We start from the raw sequence: 20,240 nt of genomic DNA, 5'->3' as shown, positions 1-20,240 counted from the left end.
CCTCTCCAAGAGGACCCAAGTTATACTCCAAATCAAAGAACCTGGGGTGCCCAAGAAGATGAAAAATATATTAAAAGAAAGTGGTAGACGTTCTTCTATAGCAGACCAGGCATTCCAAAGATGTTAGCTCCTAAGTTTGTGAAGCAAATTCATCAAGAAACTCATATAAGAAAAACAGCATTAGAAATGTTATGTAGTGCCATTTCTTTCTTTCCTTTTTTTTGTTTTTGAGACGGAGTCTTGCTCTCTCACCCAGGCTGGAGTGCAGTGGCACGATCTCGGCTCACTGCAACCTCTGCTTCCCGAGTTCAAGAGATGCTTCTGCCTCAGCCTCCCTACTAGCTGGGATTACAGGTGCCCATCAACACGATCGGATTTTTTTTTTTGTATTTTTAGTAGAGATGGGTTGTCACCATGTTGGTCAGACTGGTCTTGAAATCTGGACCTCATAATCTGCCTGCCTTGGCCTCCCAAAGTGCTGGGATTACAGGCATGAGCCACTGCACCAGGCCACGAAAGAGCCATTTTTATGTGCTGCGGCTCTCTGCTGTCACTCCAGCCGTTTGTGAACAATGCTTAACCTGTGCTCAGAATAACCCACGACAGGGGCCCACTCAGCCCCAAGAATTCAAGAAGTAGGAGCCAGGCCTTGTGAAAACTTGCTTATAAACTTTACTGAACTGCCCCATGCCAGAGGCTACTGGTATATGCTAGTGCTTAGTTGTACCTTTTCAGGATAAGTTAAGGCTTTCTCCACCACAACAGAAAAAGCACAAGACGTGACTAAAGTACTGATAAAAGACCTTATCAGTACTACCTCTAACTTTAAAGTCAGACAATAGGCCGGCATCTGTAGCTGAAATAGTGTAAGATTTTACAAGACTGCTAAAAATAAAATAGAAGTTACACATAGACTGTCAGCCGCAAAGTTCAAGGAAAATAAAATGCATGAACTGGACACTCAAGCAGCTACTGAAGAAATCTTGCCAAGAAACTCATCTGAGATAAGATCAGGTGTTTCCTACGGTCCTCCTCGGAGACACCCGCACCAAACAAACTAGGTATTCACCTTATGAGACTTTGTTCAGTCAGCTTCCTCCAATCATAAGTCAAATTAAAAGTGAACTCCAAGAACTAGAGGATTAACTTTTAAGAAAGCAAATGCAGGCTTTAAGAATAGCCATGCAAGAAGTCCATCACTGAATACGAGAAAGAATGCCTCTAAGTCTGACAGATCCAGTACACCCCTTTAAACCTGGAGACTCTGTTTAAGTTAAAAAGTAGAATCCAACTTCTCTAGGACCCATATAGGATGGGCCCTATACTGTAATCTCATCCACACCTACTGCTGTTAAACTTGCAGGAATCGTGCCTTAGATCCACCACAGTCAGCTGAAACCAGCAGCTCAGGACAAGTGGACCAGCCAGCAAGACCCAGATCATCCAACTCGGCTGATCGTGAGATGAGACCAAGCTGCTGCTGAGGACGACAGCCCTGTTCTGGTCACTCCAGAGGCTGACCAGTCTATGCATGGCTGAAGCTCGAGGGGACGACAAGCCCTGCTCTAGACACACACTGGAAGCTGACAAATCTACCCACAGCTGAAGCTTGAGGACTAGTCAAGGAAGTAAATGTGGTTAGAAATCTTAAGAGTAGTAGTTTTCCGGCTAGGCGCGGTGGCTCACGCCTGTAATCCCAGCACTTTGGGAGGCTGAGGCGGGTGGATTACGAGGTCAGGAGATCGAAACCATCCTGCCTAACACGGTGAAACCGGTCTCTACTAAAAATACAAAAAATTAGCCGGGTGCAGTGGTGGGCACCTGTAGTCCCAGCTAGTCCGGAGGCTGAGGCAGGAGAATGGCATGAATCCGGGAGGCGGAGCTTGCAGTGAGCCGAGATTGCGCCACTGCACTCCAGCCTGGGCCACAAGAGAGAGACTCCATCTCAAAAAAAAAAAAAAGAATTTGTATTTATAAAGGCCAGTCGTGGTCGCTCATGCCTGAAATTCCAGCCCTTTAGGAGGCCAAGACGGGTGGATCACCTGAGGTCAGGAGTTCAAGACCAGCCTCACCAACATGGAGAAACCCTGTATCGAAAAAAATACAAAATTAACCAGGCATGGTGGTGCACGCCTGTAATCACAGCCTTTCAAGAGGCTCAGGCAGGAGAATCTCTTGAACCGAGGAGGTGGAGGTTGTGGTGAGCCGTGATCATGCCATTGCACTCCAGCCTAGGCAATAAGAGCAAAACTCCTTCTCAAAAAAAAAAAAAAAAAAAAAAAAAAAAGATTTATACTTCTAATCAGACCACCTGCTCAATTTGTGACTCAGGAAATAACAACCTTATGTATGCTATAACCCCAAGTTTTCACCTAGTGAATAATTTTACCTCTTCTTGTTAAGAACATTCAGTCAACTATAGAAGCAATTGTAACCAGGCAGACTACCACTCAGCTAATAGCTCTATATAAATATCAGCCTGTGCCTAAAGAAGAAAACCTGCTCTTTCATGAAGAATCCAGTAATAGTGGTGGCTTCTCTTAAAATCTTATTTATAAAAAGCAGCAAAGGAAGAAAACTGAGGCAGAAATTTAAAAAATCAATCTGCATTCATTCACTCCAAGAAAACTAACAGGCAAGGCAAAGGTTAAAAAGAAAAGAACAAGTTTTCCTCTGCCTAGCAAGCTCACTTCAAGGATAGTTTGGTCTGGGCAGGCGCAGTGGCTCACGCCTGTAATCCCAGCACTTTGGAAGGCCGAGGTGGGCGGATCACGAGGTCAGGAGATCGAGACCATCCTGGCTAACACAGTGAAACCCCGTCTCTACAAAAAATACAAAAAAAAAAAAAAATTAGCCATGTGTGGTAGCGGGCACCTGTAGTCCCAGGTACTCAGGAGGCTAAGGCAGGAAAATGGCATGAACCCAGGAGGTGGAGCTTGCAGTGAGCTGAGATCGCGCCACTGCACTCCAGCCTGGGTGACAGGGCGAGACTCTGCCTCAAAAATAAATAAATAAATAAATAAAAAAGATAACACAGTTTGTGAAGTCGAACACCCCCACTTTAGAACAAGAGTGAAGAGAAAAAAAAAAGTCTGTATTTAGCTGTTCTTGTTTTTCTTTCATTGCAGCTACAAGACCACCAGCTATGCAAGGTCACAAGTTATGCTATGGTATAGATTAGGTGACCAATCATTACATGATTAACTGCTTTTATTTTGCTTCTGTAAGTCTGCTTATAAAAAGCCCACTCTGTCTTTGTTGAAATGCTCAGCTTTTTAGATGCAAATCCACTAAGCCAGTGCCTACCTTGAATAAACATCCTCGTCTCCCGCATATCCGCCTCTCTAGTCCTCAGTTTCCCGCAATACCATCTCTGTGCCTCCTTTGCTCTCCCTCTTAAATTCTCTCTTCCCTGTTATACCCCCCTTTACCCGCTCTCTGGAACCCCAGATCCCCAGGTGTCCTCCCTGCTGTGGTTCTCCCTCTGTTCTCCTTGCCACGAGCACCACTCTGCTCTGTTTGTCCTGGCTCCAAATCCCTTCTCCTCTCCCTCACTCTGATGAGCCTCCCTCTTTGCTGTTCCTCTCCCTACCTTGCTGTCCTTCATCTCTCTGTACATCTAGCTTTGCTCTACATTTCTCCAGTTGCTTTTCTCCTCCTGCTTTTTTTTTCCTCCTACATCTGCTGTCTCTTGGCAAATCCCTCACTCATCCTCTACTTTGCCATCTGTTATGAGCCTTTCTTATTCTTTTTTCTGTCTCAGGTTTTCTACTGCTCTATGTCTGTCTCCTGATCCCTTTGGCCCACACAATCACCGGAGGCTTTGGACTAAGACACAGGAAGGTTTGGAGTAAAACACCTGCATCCCGGGGGAGCGCATTTTCCAGGGGCTGGAGATGGGCAGGCAAGAACAACCCATGTCACAGGGCAGGCCCCGGGCATCTCCCCAACGCGAGTTCAGGGAAAGTGGTGATTGCGGAGAGGAACCTGGGAAGCAGCAGGGCCCGCAGGAGGAGGGAGGTGACGGGGCAATGGCGCCTTAAGACAAGGGTAGGGTCTGCAGGACCCCAGGACCAGGCATAAGACGCGGCCTCCTCGGGACTGGGACGGCGGCGCTGCGCTCCAGGGGCGGACCAGGTCGAGACTGGGAGGCGCCCAGGGCGGGAATTCACCTCTCATAGGAGGACTTTAAAAAGCGCGGGGCGGGAGGAGTCAGAAAAAGTTTCAGAACAGGAAAGCTACATAATAGAAAATGTATACATTGCCCTACAGCAGAAAGACCCAGGACGGGAGGAACCTCAGCGCGACCTTAAACCCAAAAGGAAGCGAACCCCGGACTCTCACCTGGTCGTTTCAATTTGCTCTGGGTGAAGGAAGACGGCTGAGAATTTCCAGGTTTGTGGGGACCCCACGACCCAGGTACAGAAGCGCCAGGGACCTGGGAAGCGCAGACTTAACACAACACAGAGGGAAACTCACGCGCCACGATGGGACCGTCACTCCACGAGGTCCGCTTCCGGGTTTGCGCGAAACTGCGCGCGCAGGAAAGAAGCCAGGGCTGGGCGGGACCCGCGAGGAGGTGGGCGGGGCCTGGGCGAGGTACGGGCAGGGCGCGAGGCAGAGAGACTTTACCCTTTAGAATAGACGCAGGGAGGAGCCGCGGCGGGACCTGTGCGTCTCAGCCTGGCTCCCAGGGCCTCTGTTTTCGGCTTTTGGAGGCGAGACCAGCTAAGAAGACTGAGGCATGATTCAAAAGCCCTGGAATTGTCTGGAACGTGGATGCAAACTAGAATGTGAAATGCACGGCCCTGCCTGGCGGAAGGTACGATTTCATGCTGACGGCCCACAAAACAGAATAGAAATCCTCTCCCTTTCTATTGCCATTCACTTGGGAAGGAGGGTCCATCCTGTGCTCAGCTTCAGAGACTTCCCTAAAGCCACCACCTGGGATGCGGGACGGAGTCACCTCACCACCTGCTAGATAAACACAGCAGGGATGCTGGCGCGGGGGCGGGAGCCTGAGGACCCAGCTACTCAGGAAGTAGCAGCGGGAGGATCGCTGAGCCTGGGGTCCAGGCCAGCCTGGGCGACAAAGTAACACCCGCTCCCGCAGGGCTCCCTTCCTCCTCTCTCTCTCACCTTTTTTTCCTTTTTTTTTTTAACGTTTTAAAATAAAATTTTGATTGTGTGAGATAGGGATCCAACATTATTCTTTTCCATGTGGATATCCAGTTAGTTGTCTCAGCACATTTGTAGAAGAGATTTATTCCTTTATTTACTTATTTCTTTTGTTTTGAGGCAGAGTATTTCTGTTGCCCAGGCTAGAGGGCAGTGACGGGATCTCGGCTCACTGCAGCCTCTGCCTCCTGGGTTTCAGCTATTCCCCTGCCTCAGCTATGGGAGTACCTGCCATTACAGGCCTGTGCCACCATGCCCTGTTAATTTTTGTGTTTTTGTAGACGAGTTTCACCATGTTGGCCAGCCTGGTCTCAAACTCTTGACTTCAAGTGATCCGCCTGCCTCGGCCTCCCAAAGTGCTGGGATTACAGGCGGGAGCCACTGTGCCTGGCCCAACAAATACTTTTTACTTCACTTTCTAATTGTTGAGAAAATATAATTGAAAACAAAACAAAAAAGTCTTCCCCCAAATGACGAAACACCTATAGATGTATAGAGATAATAGATAAAGAAATAAAAGAAATAAAACCGTTTTATTAATGCATAAGCCTTAGACCAGAATGTGATGGGCAATAGAGGCAAACAGCTGAGAGGTTTAAAAGAGAGAAAGAAACTTCACTGTTCTATAAAACCCATTAAGTACATGTTTTCAAGATAAACACTAATCAGTCCTCAGGGAAGAGGACTTGACACCACCTTTGGTCACACATAGTTCATCCCGGCTCTACTTGGTAATGGAGGTGACCATCTGTGTCAGCTAACTAGCTTCATCCCGAGCGAGGGAGGGGGAGAAACCACAACCCATGTCTTTTTGACAAGTGTGAGTTTTACAACATGGCGACAGGTGCCCTCTCTAGTGAGGCTCCTACAATGCGACAGAAATTGATGTCAGCAGTAAATAATAAAGTTTCAAATATATGATTAAATACAGAATTTACTTAAATGCAAAGCTTGGAAATCCGCCTGCCTTGGCCTCTCAAAGTGCTGAGATTGGAGGCTTCAGTCACCGCGCCAGGCCCTCATTCTTCTTTTCTGTCTCAGATTGGGTTTTTCTTTTCTTTTTCATTTTTCCTTTTCCTTTTTTTTTTTCTTCTTTTTCTTTGGAGACAGGGTCTTGCTCCCTCATCCAGGTGCCAGTGCAGTGATGGGAGCACAGCTCACTTCACCCTCAACCTCCTGGGCTCAGGCAATCCTCCCACCTCAGCCTCCCAAGTAGCTGGGACCATAGATGTGTGCCACCACACCTGGGTAACTTCTAAAAAAAAAACTTTTTGTAAGGATGAGTGCCAAGACTAGCTCGGTTGTGGAGACCCTAACCCAGCGACACTAGAGGAATTAAAGACACACACACACAGAAATATAGCGTGTGGAGTGGGAAATCAGGGGTCTCACAGTCTTCAGAGCTGAGAGCCTCTAATAGAGTTTGACCCACACATTTATTGACAGAAAGCCGGTGATAAGCATTGCGTCTATAGATTATACATTAGCTAAAAGCATTCCTTGTGGGAAACAAAGCATTCTCAGCCAGGAACAGAGAAACAGGCTCTGGCTGATTATCTGCAGCAAAAACATGCTGTCAAGGCCCAGGCCGCTCCTGCTATCGTCTGTGGTTTGAGCAGTTTTTTGCTCCAGACGGGGCCAGGTATTCCTTGCCCTGCTGTAGCAAACTCACAACTTTTAGCAGTATGCGTGACAGCCATCATGAGCATGTCACATTGCTGCAGAAATCCTGTTTATGGCCAGTTTCTTTAAGGCCTGTTTATGATAGGCTTAGGGCTTGCTACCAACAGATGAGGTTTCGCCATGTTGCCCAGGCTGGTCTCAAACTCCTGGGCTCAAACAACCCTACCGCCAGTCTCCCAAAGTCCTAGGATTCCAGACGTGAGCCACCGCACCAAGCAGAACTGTCTCAGTTTTTCTGCTCCTTTCTCAGTCGCTCGCTCGCTCTTTCTCCTGATCTCCTTGGCCCACATACTCACTGGAAGGGGATGGAGTAAGATGGCTGCCTCCCCGGAGAGCATGTATTCCAGAGGTTGAACTGGGGAGCAGCAGGGCACTGCATGAGGAGGAGGGAGGTGGGAGGCAAGGCGCCCTAGGGCAGGGGTGGAGTCTGCAGGTTCCCAGGATCAGGCAAGGCACGTGGCCTCCGGGGGACTGGGGCTGTGGGGCTGCACTCCAGGGACCAGCGAGGGAGAGGCTGGGAGGCACTAAGGGCGGGAATCTACCTCTGGGGTGAGGACTTTAAAAAGTGCACGCGGGAGGAGGGGTCAGGAAACGGTTTTGAGCAGGAACTACGTGATAGAAGGCATCTACACGGCCCTATGGCAGAAAGACCCGGGACGGGACCAGCCTCAGACCGACCTTAAACCCAAAAGGAGGCCAGGTGCGGTGGCTTAGCCTCAATCCCAGCACTTTGGGAGGCCTAGGCGGACAGATCAGGAGGCCAGGAGTGTCACGCGAGTCCGCGTGAAGAAACCACCAAACAGGCTTTGTGTGAGCCATAAAGCTTTTTAATCACCTGGGTTCAGGCTGACTGAGTGTGAAAAAGGAGTCAGCAAAGGGAGCTAGGTAGGGGAAGGGCAGTCTTACAGGATTTGGGTAGGTAGCGGAAAGTTACTGTTAAAGGCGGGTTGTTCTCTTGCAGGTAAGAGCTGGGGTTACAAGGTGCTCAGTGGGGAGCTTCTGAGACTCATTGTCCAGGAGAAGGAATGTCACAAGGTAATGTCATCACTTAAGGCAGGAACTGGCTGTTTTCACGTCTTTTGTGGCTCTTCAGTTGCTTCAGGCCATCTGGATGTATACGTGCAGGTCACAGGTGATATGATGGCTTAGCTTGGGCTCAGAGGTCTGACAAGGAGTTCAAGACCTGCCTGGCCAAGATGGTGAAACCCTGTCTATACCAACAGCTACAAAAATTATCCGGGCACGGTGGCAGGTGCCTGTAATCCTGGCTACTCAGGAGGCTGAGGCAGGAGAATCGCTTGAACCCGGGCAGCAGAGGTCATAGGGAGCCGAGATCACGCCGGCAGAGGTCATAGTGAGCCGAGATCGGGCCACTGCACTCTAGCCTGGGCGGCAGAGTGAGACCCCTTCTCAACAAACAAGAAAACCCAAAAGGAAGCGACCCGCGGACTCTCACAGGGAAGTCTCTATATGCTCTCTGTGGAGGAAGGGGGGCGGGAATTTCCAGGTCTCTGGGGACCCCACCTCCCAAGTATAGCAGAGCCGGGGGCCTGCGAAGGACCGACTTAACTAGAGACAGAGCGAAACTCAGGCGCTGCAGTGTGATCTTCACTGAGGCGACCCGCTTCCATGTCTGTGCGAATCTGCGCAGGACAGAAGCCAGGCCTGGGAGGAACCCCGTTATAAGGTGGGCGGGGCCCGGGCGAGGCAGGGCGGGGCGCGAAGGGCAAGGGGCGTGGCACGGAAGTGGATAAGTGGCCTGCGGGGGAGGGATCCCGGGGGCGGGGCGGGGCCTACAATTCGCTCCGCCTCCCTCCGCAGCCTGTGTTTTCCAGGTTTTGGAGGTGAGACCCGCCTTGGATGCTGAAGCATAATTCAAAAGCCTTGGAATTGTGTGAAACGGGGATGCAAACTAGAATGTAAAATGCAAAGCTCTGCTTCAGTGGAAAGAGCAATTTTACGCTGACGGCCCACAGAACAGAGTAGAAATGCACTCCCTTTCTATTCCTCATTCACTCGGGAGGGACAGTCCACCCTGTGCTCAGCTCCAGACTTCCCTAGGGCCACTGCCTGGGATGCGGGATGGAGTGCGCAGGCCAGGGATGAGTGAGGTCACCATCTGCTGCTTAAACACAACAGGGATGCGGGCGTGGGGGCGGGAGCCTGGGGTCCCAGTCACTCAGGAAACAGCGGTGTAAGGATCGCTGAACCTGGGGTCCAGGCCAGCATGGGCAGCAAAATAAGACCCCCTCCCACAGGGCTCCCTTCCTGGTCTCAATTGAAAAAAAAAGCGGAGGGGGGCGGATTAAGAAAAGCACTAACTTTAAAACAGTGGATATAAATAAACCAGGTGTCCCTTACATGTGTAATTTTATGCCACACTATAAATGAGTTATTCTCAAATACTTTTTTTAGCCTTTCCTGCTATATAATCAAATACTTCTAAGATAAACTTTGTTGACAACATAATATGTTAATGTTCCAGGACAGAGAAATATGTTACAGGAAAGGGTCTGGATCCAGATCGCAAGAGAAGGTTCTTTGATCTTGCACAAGAAAGAATTCAGGGCGAGTACACAGTGCAAAGTGAAAGCAAGTTTATTAAGAAAGTAAAAAAATTAAAGAATGGCTACTCCATAGACAGAGGGGCCCCGAGGGCTGCTAGCTGCGCATTTTTATGGTTATTTCTTCAAGTCTGCTAAACAAGGGGGTGGATTATTCATGCTTCCCCTTTTTAGACCTTGTAGGGTAGCTTCCTGATGTTGCCATGGCATTTGTAAACTGTAATGGAGCTGGTGGGAGTGTAGCAGTGAGGACGACCAGAGGTCACTCTCCTAGCCATTTTGATTTTGGTAGGTTTAGGCTGAGGTAGTGTAATTGCTTGAACCCGGGAAGCAAAAGTTGCAGTGAGGTGAGATAGCGCCATTTCACTTCAGCCTGGGCGACCAGAGAAACTTCATCTCAAAAAAAAAAAAAAAAAAGAGGCTGGAGGCAGTGGCTCATGCCTGTAATCCCAGCACTTTGGGAGGCCGAGGTGGGCGGATCACTTTCTTGAGGTCTGGAGTTGGAGACCAACCTGACCAACATGGCAAATGCCGTCTCTTCTAGAAATACAGAAATTAGTTGGGCGTGGTGGCGCCTGGAGTAGTACCAAGCTACTCAGGAGGCTGAGGCAGGAGATTCACTTGAACCCGGGAGGTGGAGGTTGCAGTGAGCTGACATTAGGCCACCACACTCCAGCCTGGGATACAGAGGGAGACTCCACCTCAAAAAAAAAAATTTTTTTTTAATTGGAATTACTTGATTTCTTTTTTCTTTTTTGAGACGGAGTTTCACTCTTATTGCCCAGGCTGGAGTGCAGTGGCACAATCTCCGCTCACTGCAACCTCCATTGTATCTCTCAGAGATGGGGTTTTACCATGTTGGTCACACTCCTCTCGAACTCCTGACTTCAGGTGATCCACCTGCCTCACCCTCCCAGAGTGAGTGAGGCACCACACCCAGCCTGATTTTGAATGACTTAATTTACTACTGAGATAGAGGTACTATCTTTTTTGTTGTTTGCATTTCAAAGACAGAACTCCCAAGTCCTTTAGAAAGATACCCCTGGATCACCACTAAGATGAAAACAAGTTTTATTGTTTCTTAAAAATACCACTTCTGAAGACAGAGAAAGTACATTTACAAATTTTCTAAATAAATGTCCTGAGAAAAGACACAAAAGGAAGGAAAATCTTTTCCTTTATTCTCAAAGGAGGAATTATGCCTCTCATTTGCTTGTTTGAGACAGGGTCTAGCTCTGTCACCCAGGCTGGAGTGCAGTGGGGAAATCAGGCTCACTTCAGCCTCAAAATCCCTCGTTCAAGTGATCCTCCCACTTCAGCACCCAGAGTAGCTGGGACCACAGGGGTGCACCACCACACCTGGCTGACTTTTTTTACTTTTAGCAGAGAGGAGGTCCCCCTATGTTGCCCAGGCTGGTCTTGAACCACCTGCCTTGGCCTCTAAAACCGCTGGGATTATAGGCCTGAGCCACTGCGTCTGGTCTTATTGTAAATTTGATGTTTCTTCTTAATTTTAATAGAATTTGTATTGCTCTGATAGAGGTTCTTTTCAAACTCACATCTTATCCTTCTGAGTACCTCAAACTAGAGCCTGTTCAGACATGTTGTAACAAGTTTATATCAGTTCATTTTGGTGCAAAAAGTGTGAAATTCACACACAAATTTTTCATATGTATTTTTCCATGAACTTCTTGAAGACCCTTATACTAGCAAACTGTATTCAAGAGGATATAAAAAGGGATTGTAAATATTCAAGTGCTACTTATTCATGGGATGCAAGGATGGTTCAACATACTCAAATCAATGGGATACACACTTGCACAGAATGACAGATAAAAAGCATTTCACAAAATTCAATATTCATTCTTCGTAAAAATCCTAAACAATATAGGTAGAGTTTTACCTCAAAAATGTAAAGACCATCCATGAAATGACCACAGCTGAAATAACCAATAAAGGAAAATGGAATGCTTTTCCTGTAGGATCTCACATGATGCAAGAATGCTCTCATCCCTTATATTCAATAAATACTGGCTGTCCTAGACAGAGCAAATGAAGTAAAACTCATCCAAATTAGAAAAAGTAAAATTATATTTGTTGGCGCCGGGCTCATGGCTCACACCTGTAATCTCTGCAATTTGGGAGTTCAAGGCAGGCGGATAATGAAGTTAGGAGATCTAACATAGGAGATTCTCTTCAAGTTCTCTTCAAGGTTCTCACCATATTGGCCCACCATTTGGGCCAACATGGTGAAACCCTGTCTCTACTAAAATAAAAAAGTAAATAAATTAGCCAGGTGTGGCGACATTTGCCTGCAGTCCCAGCTACTCAGGAGGCTGAGACAGAATTGCTTGGATGCGGGAGGCAGAGGTTGCAGTGAGTAAAGATCATGCCACAGCACTCTAGCCTGGTGACAAAGTGAGACACTGTCTCAAAAAAAAAAAAAAAAAAATTATTTCTTTGTAGGTGATATGATATTCTATATGGAAAATCACTGGCTGGGTGCAGTGGCTCACACCTGTAATACCAGCACTTTGGGAAGCTGAGGGGGGTAGATCACCTGAGGTCTCAGTAGTTCAAGACAAACCAGGTCAACATGGTGAAACCCTGTCTCTACTAAAAATACAAAAAAATTATGCGGGCATGGTGGCAGGCACCTGTAATCTCAGTTAGTCGGTAGGCTGAGGCAGGAGAATCACTTAAACCTGAAAGGTGGAGGTTGCAGTGAGCCAAGATCTGCACTCCAGTCCGGGTGACAAAAGCGACACTCCCTCTCAAAAAACAAAACAAAACAAAACAAAAATGCTGGGCACGGTGGCTCATGACTGTAATCTCAGCAATTTGGGAGGCCAAGGAGGGTGGATCATGAGGTCAGGAGACTGAGACCATCCTTGCCAACATGGGGAAACCGCATCTCTACTAAAAATACAAAAATTAGCCAGGCATGGTGGCATGGGCCTGTAGTCCCAGCTACTCAGGAGGTTGAGGTAGGAGATTCACTTGACTCAGGGAGGCAGCAATTGCAGTGAGCCGAGATCATGCCAACGCACTCCAGCCTGGGTAACAGAGCAAGACTGTCTCAAAAAAAAAAAAAAAGAAAGAAAGAAAATCACAAAGACTCAACCAAGATTTTACTGATACTAATAAACCCATTCAGTGTATTTGCAGAATACAAAAAATCATCACCCAAAATTAGTTGAATTTCCTTACATTAACAATAAATAATGTTAAAAGAAACTTATGAACACACTTCAATTTGCTATGAAACTTAAAACAAGAAATATTTACAAATAAATTGAATTAAGGTGAGAAGCTTGTACCTTGAAATCTACATTGATCAAAAAAACTAAATAGACATATAACCCATATTGATGGATTGGAAGTATTAATATTGTTAAATGATTATTCAAACAAATGTGATTTTCAACACATACCGACAAAAATCCCTATCAGTTTTTCTTAAAGAAACAAAAAAACAGGCTGGGAAAAGTGACTCACATCTGTTGGCCAATCTGGTCTCAAACTGCTGACCTCAAGTGATCTATCTGCCTTGGCCTCCCAAAGTGCTGGGATTACAGGCGTGAGCCACCCTGCCTGGCCCAATCTTCTAAACATAAACACTTCAATGTCAATTAATGCTTGAACTCAATGTTAAGTCAACCCAAACTCCAGTCAATGCTGAATTGACTCTAATGCCAATTAATGCATGATGGTTTGCTATACTCACTGCATTTGGAACAATCATCTCAAAAATGAATTTTCTGATGTTCCTCAAGGAGTGACCTCGAACTGAAGACCTTGCCACACTTATGACATTTGTAAAGATCTCTCTCCCGTATGGATTCTCTGATGTCTAATGAGGTGTGAACATGAAGGAAAGGCTTTGCCACAATCATCACACTTGTGAGGTTTCTCTCCTGTATGAATTCTTGTTTTGCATAAGATGAAGCTTGACTGAAGACCTTGCCACAATCATGACATTTGTAAGGTTTCTCTACTGTATGAGTTTGCCGATGAACTGCAAGGTATGAACAATGTCTGAAAAATTTGCCACATTTATCACACTTTTAAAATCTCTCTTCATTACGGATTCTCCAATGATTTGCAATGGTTGTAGTGTTACTGAAGACTTTGTGACAATCATTACATTAGTAAAGTTTCCCTACACCATGGATTTCCTGATGGTAAGTGTTGACTACCCACCAAAAGCTTTGCCACACTCATTACACTTGTACGGTTTCTCTCCAGTGTGAATTCTAGTATGTTGTGTCAGCTGTGAATCATGCCCAAAATCCTTGTCACAAACTCTTACATTTGTAAGCTTTCTCTCCAGTATGAATTCTCCTGTCTTTTGAGACTTGATTTGCAACTGTAAACTTTGTCACATGCTTCACATTTCTAATGCTTCTCTCCAGTATGAATTCTATGATGACGTGCAAGCTTTGCTTTTCGATTAAAAACCTTGCCACATTCATTACACTTGTAAGGTTTTTCTCCAGTATGAATTGTCTTATGAATTACGAGGACTGAATTGTGACGGAAGGTTTTACCACACTCATTACACTTGTAAGGTTTCTCTCCAGTATGAATTCTATGATGACATGCAAGGTGTGCTTGTTGATTAAAAACCTTACCACATTTATTACACTTGTAAGGTTTCTCTCCAGTATGAAGTCTATGATGACGTGCAAGGTTTGCTTTTCGATTAAAAACCTTGCCACATTCACTACACTTGTAAGGTTTCTCTCCAGTGTGAATTGCCTTATGAATTTCAAGGGCTGAATTGTGACGGAAGGTCTTACCACATTCATTACACTTGTAAGGTTTCTCTCCACTATGAATTGCCTTATGAATTACAAGGGCTGAATTGTGACGGAAGGTCTTGCCACATTCATTACACTTGTAAGGTTTCTCTCCAGTGTGAATTCTAGTATGTTGTGCCAGGTGTGAATCACGCCCAAAAGCTTTGTCACAAACCTTACATTTGTATGGTTTCTCTCCAGTATGAATTCTCCTGTGTTTTTCAAGGCTTGATTTGCGACTGAAAACTTTGTCACATTCTTCACATTTGTAAGGTTTCTCTCCAGTATGAAGTCTACGATGGCAGGTAAGGGATGACTTCTGACTGAAGGACTTGCCACACTCATTACACTTGTAAGGTTTCTCTCCAGTATGAATTGCCTTATGAATTACAAGGGCTGAAGTTCGACCGAAGGTCTTGCCACACTCATTACACTTGTAAGGTTTCTCTCCAGTATGAAGTCTACGATGGCATGTAAGGTATGACTTCCGACTAAAGGTCTTGCCACATTCATTACACCTGTAAGGTTTCTCTCCAGTATGAATTCTCCTATGTCTTTGAAGGTTTGATTTGAAACTAAAAGCTTCGTCACATTCTTCACATTTGTAAGGTTTCTCTCCACTATGAGTTCGCCAATGAACTGCAAGGTATGAACGATGTCTGAAAAATTTGCCACATCTATTACACTTGTAAGATCTCTCTTCATTATGGATTCTCCAATGATTTGCAATAGTTCTAGCATTACTAAAGACCTGGTGACAATCATTACATTTGTAAAGTTTCCCTATACCATGGATTGCTTGATGGTAAATAAGTGCTGACTGCCCACGAAAGGCTTTGCCACACTCATTACACTTGTAAGGTTTTTCTCCAGTATGAAGTCTACGATGGCGTGTAAGGGATGACTTCCGACTAAAGGTCTTGCCACATTCATTACACTTGTAAAGTTTCTCTCCAGTATGAATTATCCTATGTCTTTCAAGGTTTGATTTGAAACTGAAAGCTTCATCACATTCTTCACATTTGTAAGGTTTCTGTCCAGTATGAAGTCTACGATGGTATACAAGGGATGACGTCTGACTGAAGGTCTTGCCACAATCATTACACTTGTAAGGTTTCTCTCCAGTATGAATTCTCTTATGTCTTTCAAGGTTTGATTTGAAACTGAAAGCTTCATCACATTCTTCACATTTGTAAGGTTTCTCTCCAGTATGAAGTCTACGGTGGTATACAAGGGATGACATCTGACTGAAGGTCTTGCCACACTCATTACACTTGTAAGGTTTCTCTCCAGTATGAAGCCTACGATGGCGTGTAAGGGATGACTTCCGACTAAAGGTCCTGCTGCATTCATTACACTTGTATGGCTTCTCTCCAGTATGAATTTTCCTATGTCTTTCAAGGTTTGATTTGAAACTGAAAGCTTTGTCACATTCTTCACATTTGTAAGGTTTCTCTCCAGTATGAAGTCTACGATGGTATACAAGGTATGACGTTTGACTGAAGGTCTTGCCACATTCATTACACCTGTAAGATTTCTCTCCAGTATGAACTGCCTTATGAATTACAAGGGCTGAATTTCGACTGAAGGTCTTGCCACACTCACTGCACTTGTAATGTTTCTCTCCAGTGTGAAGTCTACGATGGCATGTAAGGGTTAATTCCTGACTGAAGGTCTTGCCACAATCATTACACTTGTAAGGTTTCTCGCCAGTGTGACATCTACGATGACATGCAAGGTATCGCTTTTGATTAAAGACCTTGCCACACACATCACATTTATACTGTTTCGCTCCTAAAGGGATTATCTGATGCTTCCTTAAGAGTGAGCTATAATTAAAGGCTTTGCCACTCTCATTACATGGGAAAGATTTTTCTCTCATGTGTACTTCCTGCTTTTGTGTGAGTAATGAAGAATTCAGGAAATTATTCCCACAGTTATTAGATATATGGGTTTTGGGCCTACAAGAAATTCTTTGGGCTGTTGAAAATGAGGAAGCATCGTTGATAGACTTCTCAATTCTTTGGGATGTTGAAACCGAGGAATCATCGTTGATAGACTTCTCAACTTGATTACCAATCTTCCCTTCAGGCTGAAATATATGCAGTTCAGGCAGATGCGAATGAAAGCTTAATCCAAGCTGATCTTTAATAGGTTTGTTTCCAGCATGCGTTTGATCCTGTCGGTTTGTACTACTCGTCAACTCTTTGATTTTTGTCATGGGTGCTTCATGGCTATTTCTTTCATCTTCTTTCCACTGAAACTCAAAATCATGAATATCTTTCTCCATTTCCTGGAAGCAAAAATCTCCAATGTGATGACGTTCATGTCTTTGTATTGTCCCTCTGTGGATCACCTCTGTATTGCCTTGTGCTGTTGATGAGAACTCCTTCATCATGCATTTGGAAGAGATATCTACAAAATATAAACACCAACAGGTTTCCACTTAAGTACAGATGGTATATAATACTGAAATGTGTAAATAGGACACAAAAAGCAATACTTATTTTAAACTTCCCAAACATTATCTTGAAAGTTTAGGAACACAAAAGGGTAAGACTCTTAAATAAATAAAGGGCGATTACATGTGCTTGAAATCATTTCTACGGAAGTCTATTTCCAATATCATGTCAAAACGCTGACAGGGCACAAACGTGTATAAGCCTAAAGTAAGGAGTATTTTTCCACTGTGACCCTAAACTGTGTAAGAGTTTGCAAAAAACATATCACTGTCACATCAATGAAGAGAAAAGCATATATTCTTCATATTTACAGCATATTTACTATATACAAATAAATGCTAAAGGACCACACAATATACTATATCGGAAAATAATCCACAACAAGCTCATATAAGGATAACCAAAATCAATGAAAATTCTGTATTGTCAAATAGTCATAGCACTGAGAAGATAAGAAAACATTACAAAATTAAGCCAGGTGTGGTGGCCCATGCCTGTAGTCCCAGCTACTCAGGAGGCTGAGGCACAAGAATTGCTTGAGTCCAAGAGGCAGAGGTTGCAGTGAGCTGAGATCGCACCACTGTGCTTCAGCCTGGGTGACAAAGTGAGAGTCCACCTCAAAAAAAAAAAAAAAAAAAAAAGCTAATACAATATTTTTCTGAACAACTGTTATAAAATTACTTTTATTCATGCAGAAAAGGCATGTTGTGACATTTAAAAAAATTGTTTGTATTTTTATATTTTGGAGATGAAGTCTCACTCTGTCACAACAGGCTGGAGTGCAATGGCCCAATCTCGTCTCATTGCAACCTCTGCCTACTGGGCTCAAGCCATTCTCCTGCCTCAGCCTCCTGAGAACCTGGGATTAAAGGCATGCGCCACCATGCTTGGCCAATTATTGTATTTTTAGTAGAGATGGGGTTTCACCATGTTGGACAGGCTGGCCTCGAACTTTTGACTCAAGCAATTCACCCACCTGAGCCTCCCAAACTCCTTTACAGGCGTGAGCCACAGCGCCAGGCGGCACTTTGTGACACTAACGAGTGGAGTGTGTCAGTTATATTGCATAACACGTACCAAAAAGCCTTATGTACAGTCATAAAAATTAATTAGTAAAGTAACGTAATACATAAAATCCGCAAGCAAATAATAAGTACATTTATACAGCCTGCAGAATTCTAAACAATTCTCTGTTATGAAAAAAACCACAGCTGGGTTCACACCTGTAATCCCAACACTTTGGGAGGCTGAGGCAGGCAGATCATGAGGTCCGGAGATCGAGACCATCCTAGCTAACAATGTCAAACCCCATCTCTACTAAAAATACAAAAAAAAAAAAAAAATTAGCCAGGTGTGGTGGCGGGTGCCAGTAGTCCCAGCTACTCAGGAGGCTGAGGCAGGAGAATGGCATCAACCCAGGAGGTGGAACTTGCAGTTAGCCGAGATCGCGCCACTCTGTCCCAAAACAAAAACAAAACAAAAACAAACAAACAAACAAAAAAAAACAAAAGCCACAATTTCTACTTACCAGCAGCATACAACATAAGAACTGAAATACATATTAAGATCACTACCTTTTGATGTATGAGATCAAAAAAATACACAGCATTATAAGGAATAAGAAGAGACTACTGGCTGGGCGCTGTGGCTCTTGCCTGTAATCCCAGCACTTTGGGAGGCCAAGGCAGGTGGATCACGAGGTCAGGAGTTCAACAGCAGCCTGGCCAACATGGTGAAAACCTAACTCTACTAAAAATTCAAAAAAATTAGCTGGGCATGGTGGCAGGAGCCTGTAATCCCAGCTACTCAGGAGGCTGAGGCAGGAGAATCGTTTGAACCCAGGAGGCAGAGGTTGCAGTGAGATGAGATTGCACCACTGCACTCCAGCCTGGGTGAGAGGGTGAGACTTCATCTCAAAAAAAAAAAAAAAAAAAGAATTGACTAACAATGTCAGAAGGTGCAACAATGATACCACAACTACATTTATGAAACAGCCAAGCAATACAGCAATTCTATATATATGCATTGACCTTAGTTATCTAGTTCACTATGCACAAAATATAAAACATAGAATGTGTACTGGGAAAATTTATAAACTGGGATCAGAGAAAACATTGTATAAAACAAATTGCACAATAAAACCATAAACAATATGATGCAGGCTCCCTGGTTTGAATGTTCTTATTGAACAAAAGCCACATTCAGAGTTCTTATTCTCTAATAGGATGTTCCTGCAGATGGGGCCTTTGAGAGAATTTGGTCATGGGTGTTGACTACTCATGAATAGGACTAGTGATTTAATAAAAAGAGATATTAAAGAGCTCATTCCCTGTTCCTCTTTCCACTATGTCAGGACACAGCAGGAAGGTGGCTGGACTAAACCACGAAGAAGGCCGTCACCAGGAACCAATTTGGCTGGCACCTTGCTCCTGGATTTCCCACTTTCCAAACTCATGAGAAATAAATGTCTATGCTGTAAACCTCCCAGTTTAAGCTATTTCCTTTTTTGTTTGCTTTTGAGACCAAGTCACGCTCTATCACCCAGGCTGGAGTGTAGTGGCAGGATTCTCCTGCCTGAAGAGATTCTCCCACCTCAGCCTGGAGTCTCACTGTGTCACCCGGGCTGGCGTGCAGTGGCACAATGTCAGCTCACTGCAACCTCCACCTCCCGGGTTCAAGTGATTCTCCTGCCTCAGCCTCCCAAGTACTTGGGATAACAGGTGCCCGCCACCATGCCCAGAAAATGTTTGTATTTTTAGTGAAGACGGGGTTTCACCATGTTGGCCAGGCTGGTCTCAAACTCCTGAACTCAGGTGATCCACCCATCTCAGCATCCCAAAGAGCTGGGATTACAGGTGTGAGTCACCCCACTTTGTATTTAGTAGAGTTGATGTTTCACCATGTTGGTCAGACTGGTCTCAAACTCCTGACTTCTAGCGATCCACTCACCTAGGCCTCCCAAACTGCTGGGAGTAGAGGCATGAGCCACCTCGGCTGGCCAGTCTAAGCTATTTCTGAGAGGACACTGAAATGACTGAGACAAGAAAAGGAGCATCTCATCATCAACATCACCGAAGACTGGCAAATCTGATTAAACAAAGGAATTTTAGCGTCTGTACTGTAAATCTTGCAATACATGAAGCCAATCTGAAAACAATAACATGTTTTAAAAACTTTGAGGCTGGCTAGGCACGGTGGCTCATGCCTGTAATCCCAGCACTTTGGGAGGCTGAGGCAGGAGGATCACGAGGTCAGGAGATCAGCAGCATCCTTTCGGCACCTTCCTGGCTAACACGGTGAAACCCCATCTCTACAGAAAAAAAAAAAAAAAAATTCGCCGGATGTGGTGGCACGTGCCCGTAGTCCCAGCTGCTTGGGAGACTGAGGCAGCAGAATCACTTGAACCTGGGAGGCAGAGGGTGGAGTTAGCCAAGATCGAGCCACTGCACTCCAGCCTGGGCAACAGACAGAGACTCAGTCTCAAAAAAAAAAAAAAAAAAAAAAAAAAAAAAGAAAAGAAAAAAGAAAGAAATGAAAGAAGTCTAAAGAGT

The 20,240-nt window shown here is 45.0% G+C and overlaps 1 protein-coding gene across 18 annotated transcripts in view; it reads right to left on the bottom strand.

Annotated features, from left to right (window-relative positions):
• The window catches only part of LOC126943010 (zinc finger protein 845), a 223,377-nt gene that overhangs the window by 83,167 nt on the left and 119,970 nt on the right, over positions 1–20,240 (bottom strand). For 5 of the 18 annotated variants that reach the window (XM_050771236.1, XM_050771235.1, XM_050771242.1 and 2 more), the window contains one exon: positions 9,709–16,642. The exons of 9 other annotated variants lie outside the window; for them this stretch is intronic. In XM_050771236.1, coding sequence (XP_050627193.1) covers positions 13,824–16,642 — 2,819 coding nt within the window. In that variant the 3' untranslated portion in view covers positions 9,709–13,823. Of the gene's footprint in view, positions 1–4,344; positions 4,522–9,708; positions 16,643–20,240 lie in introns of those variants that run through there. 4 more of the 18 variants (XM_050771253.1, XM_050771233.1, XM_050771248.1 and 1 more) reach the window with 3 other exon arrangements.

This window comes from Macaca thibetana, chromosome 19, assembly GCF_024542745.1.
Source record: "Macaca thibetana thibetana isolate TM-01 chromosome 19, ASM2454274v1, whole genome shotgun sequence".
NCBI lineage: Eukaryota > Metazoa > Chordata > Mammalia > Primates > Cercopithecidae > Macaca > Macaca thibetana.
This window is presented reverse-complemented; position numbering and strand designations above follow the sequence as displayed.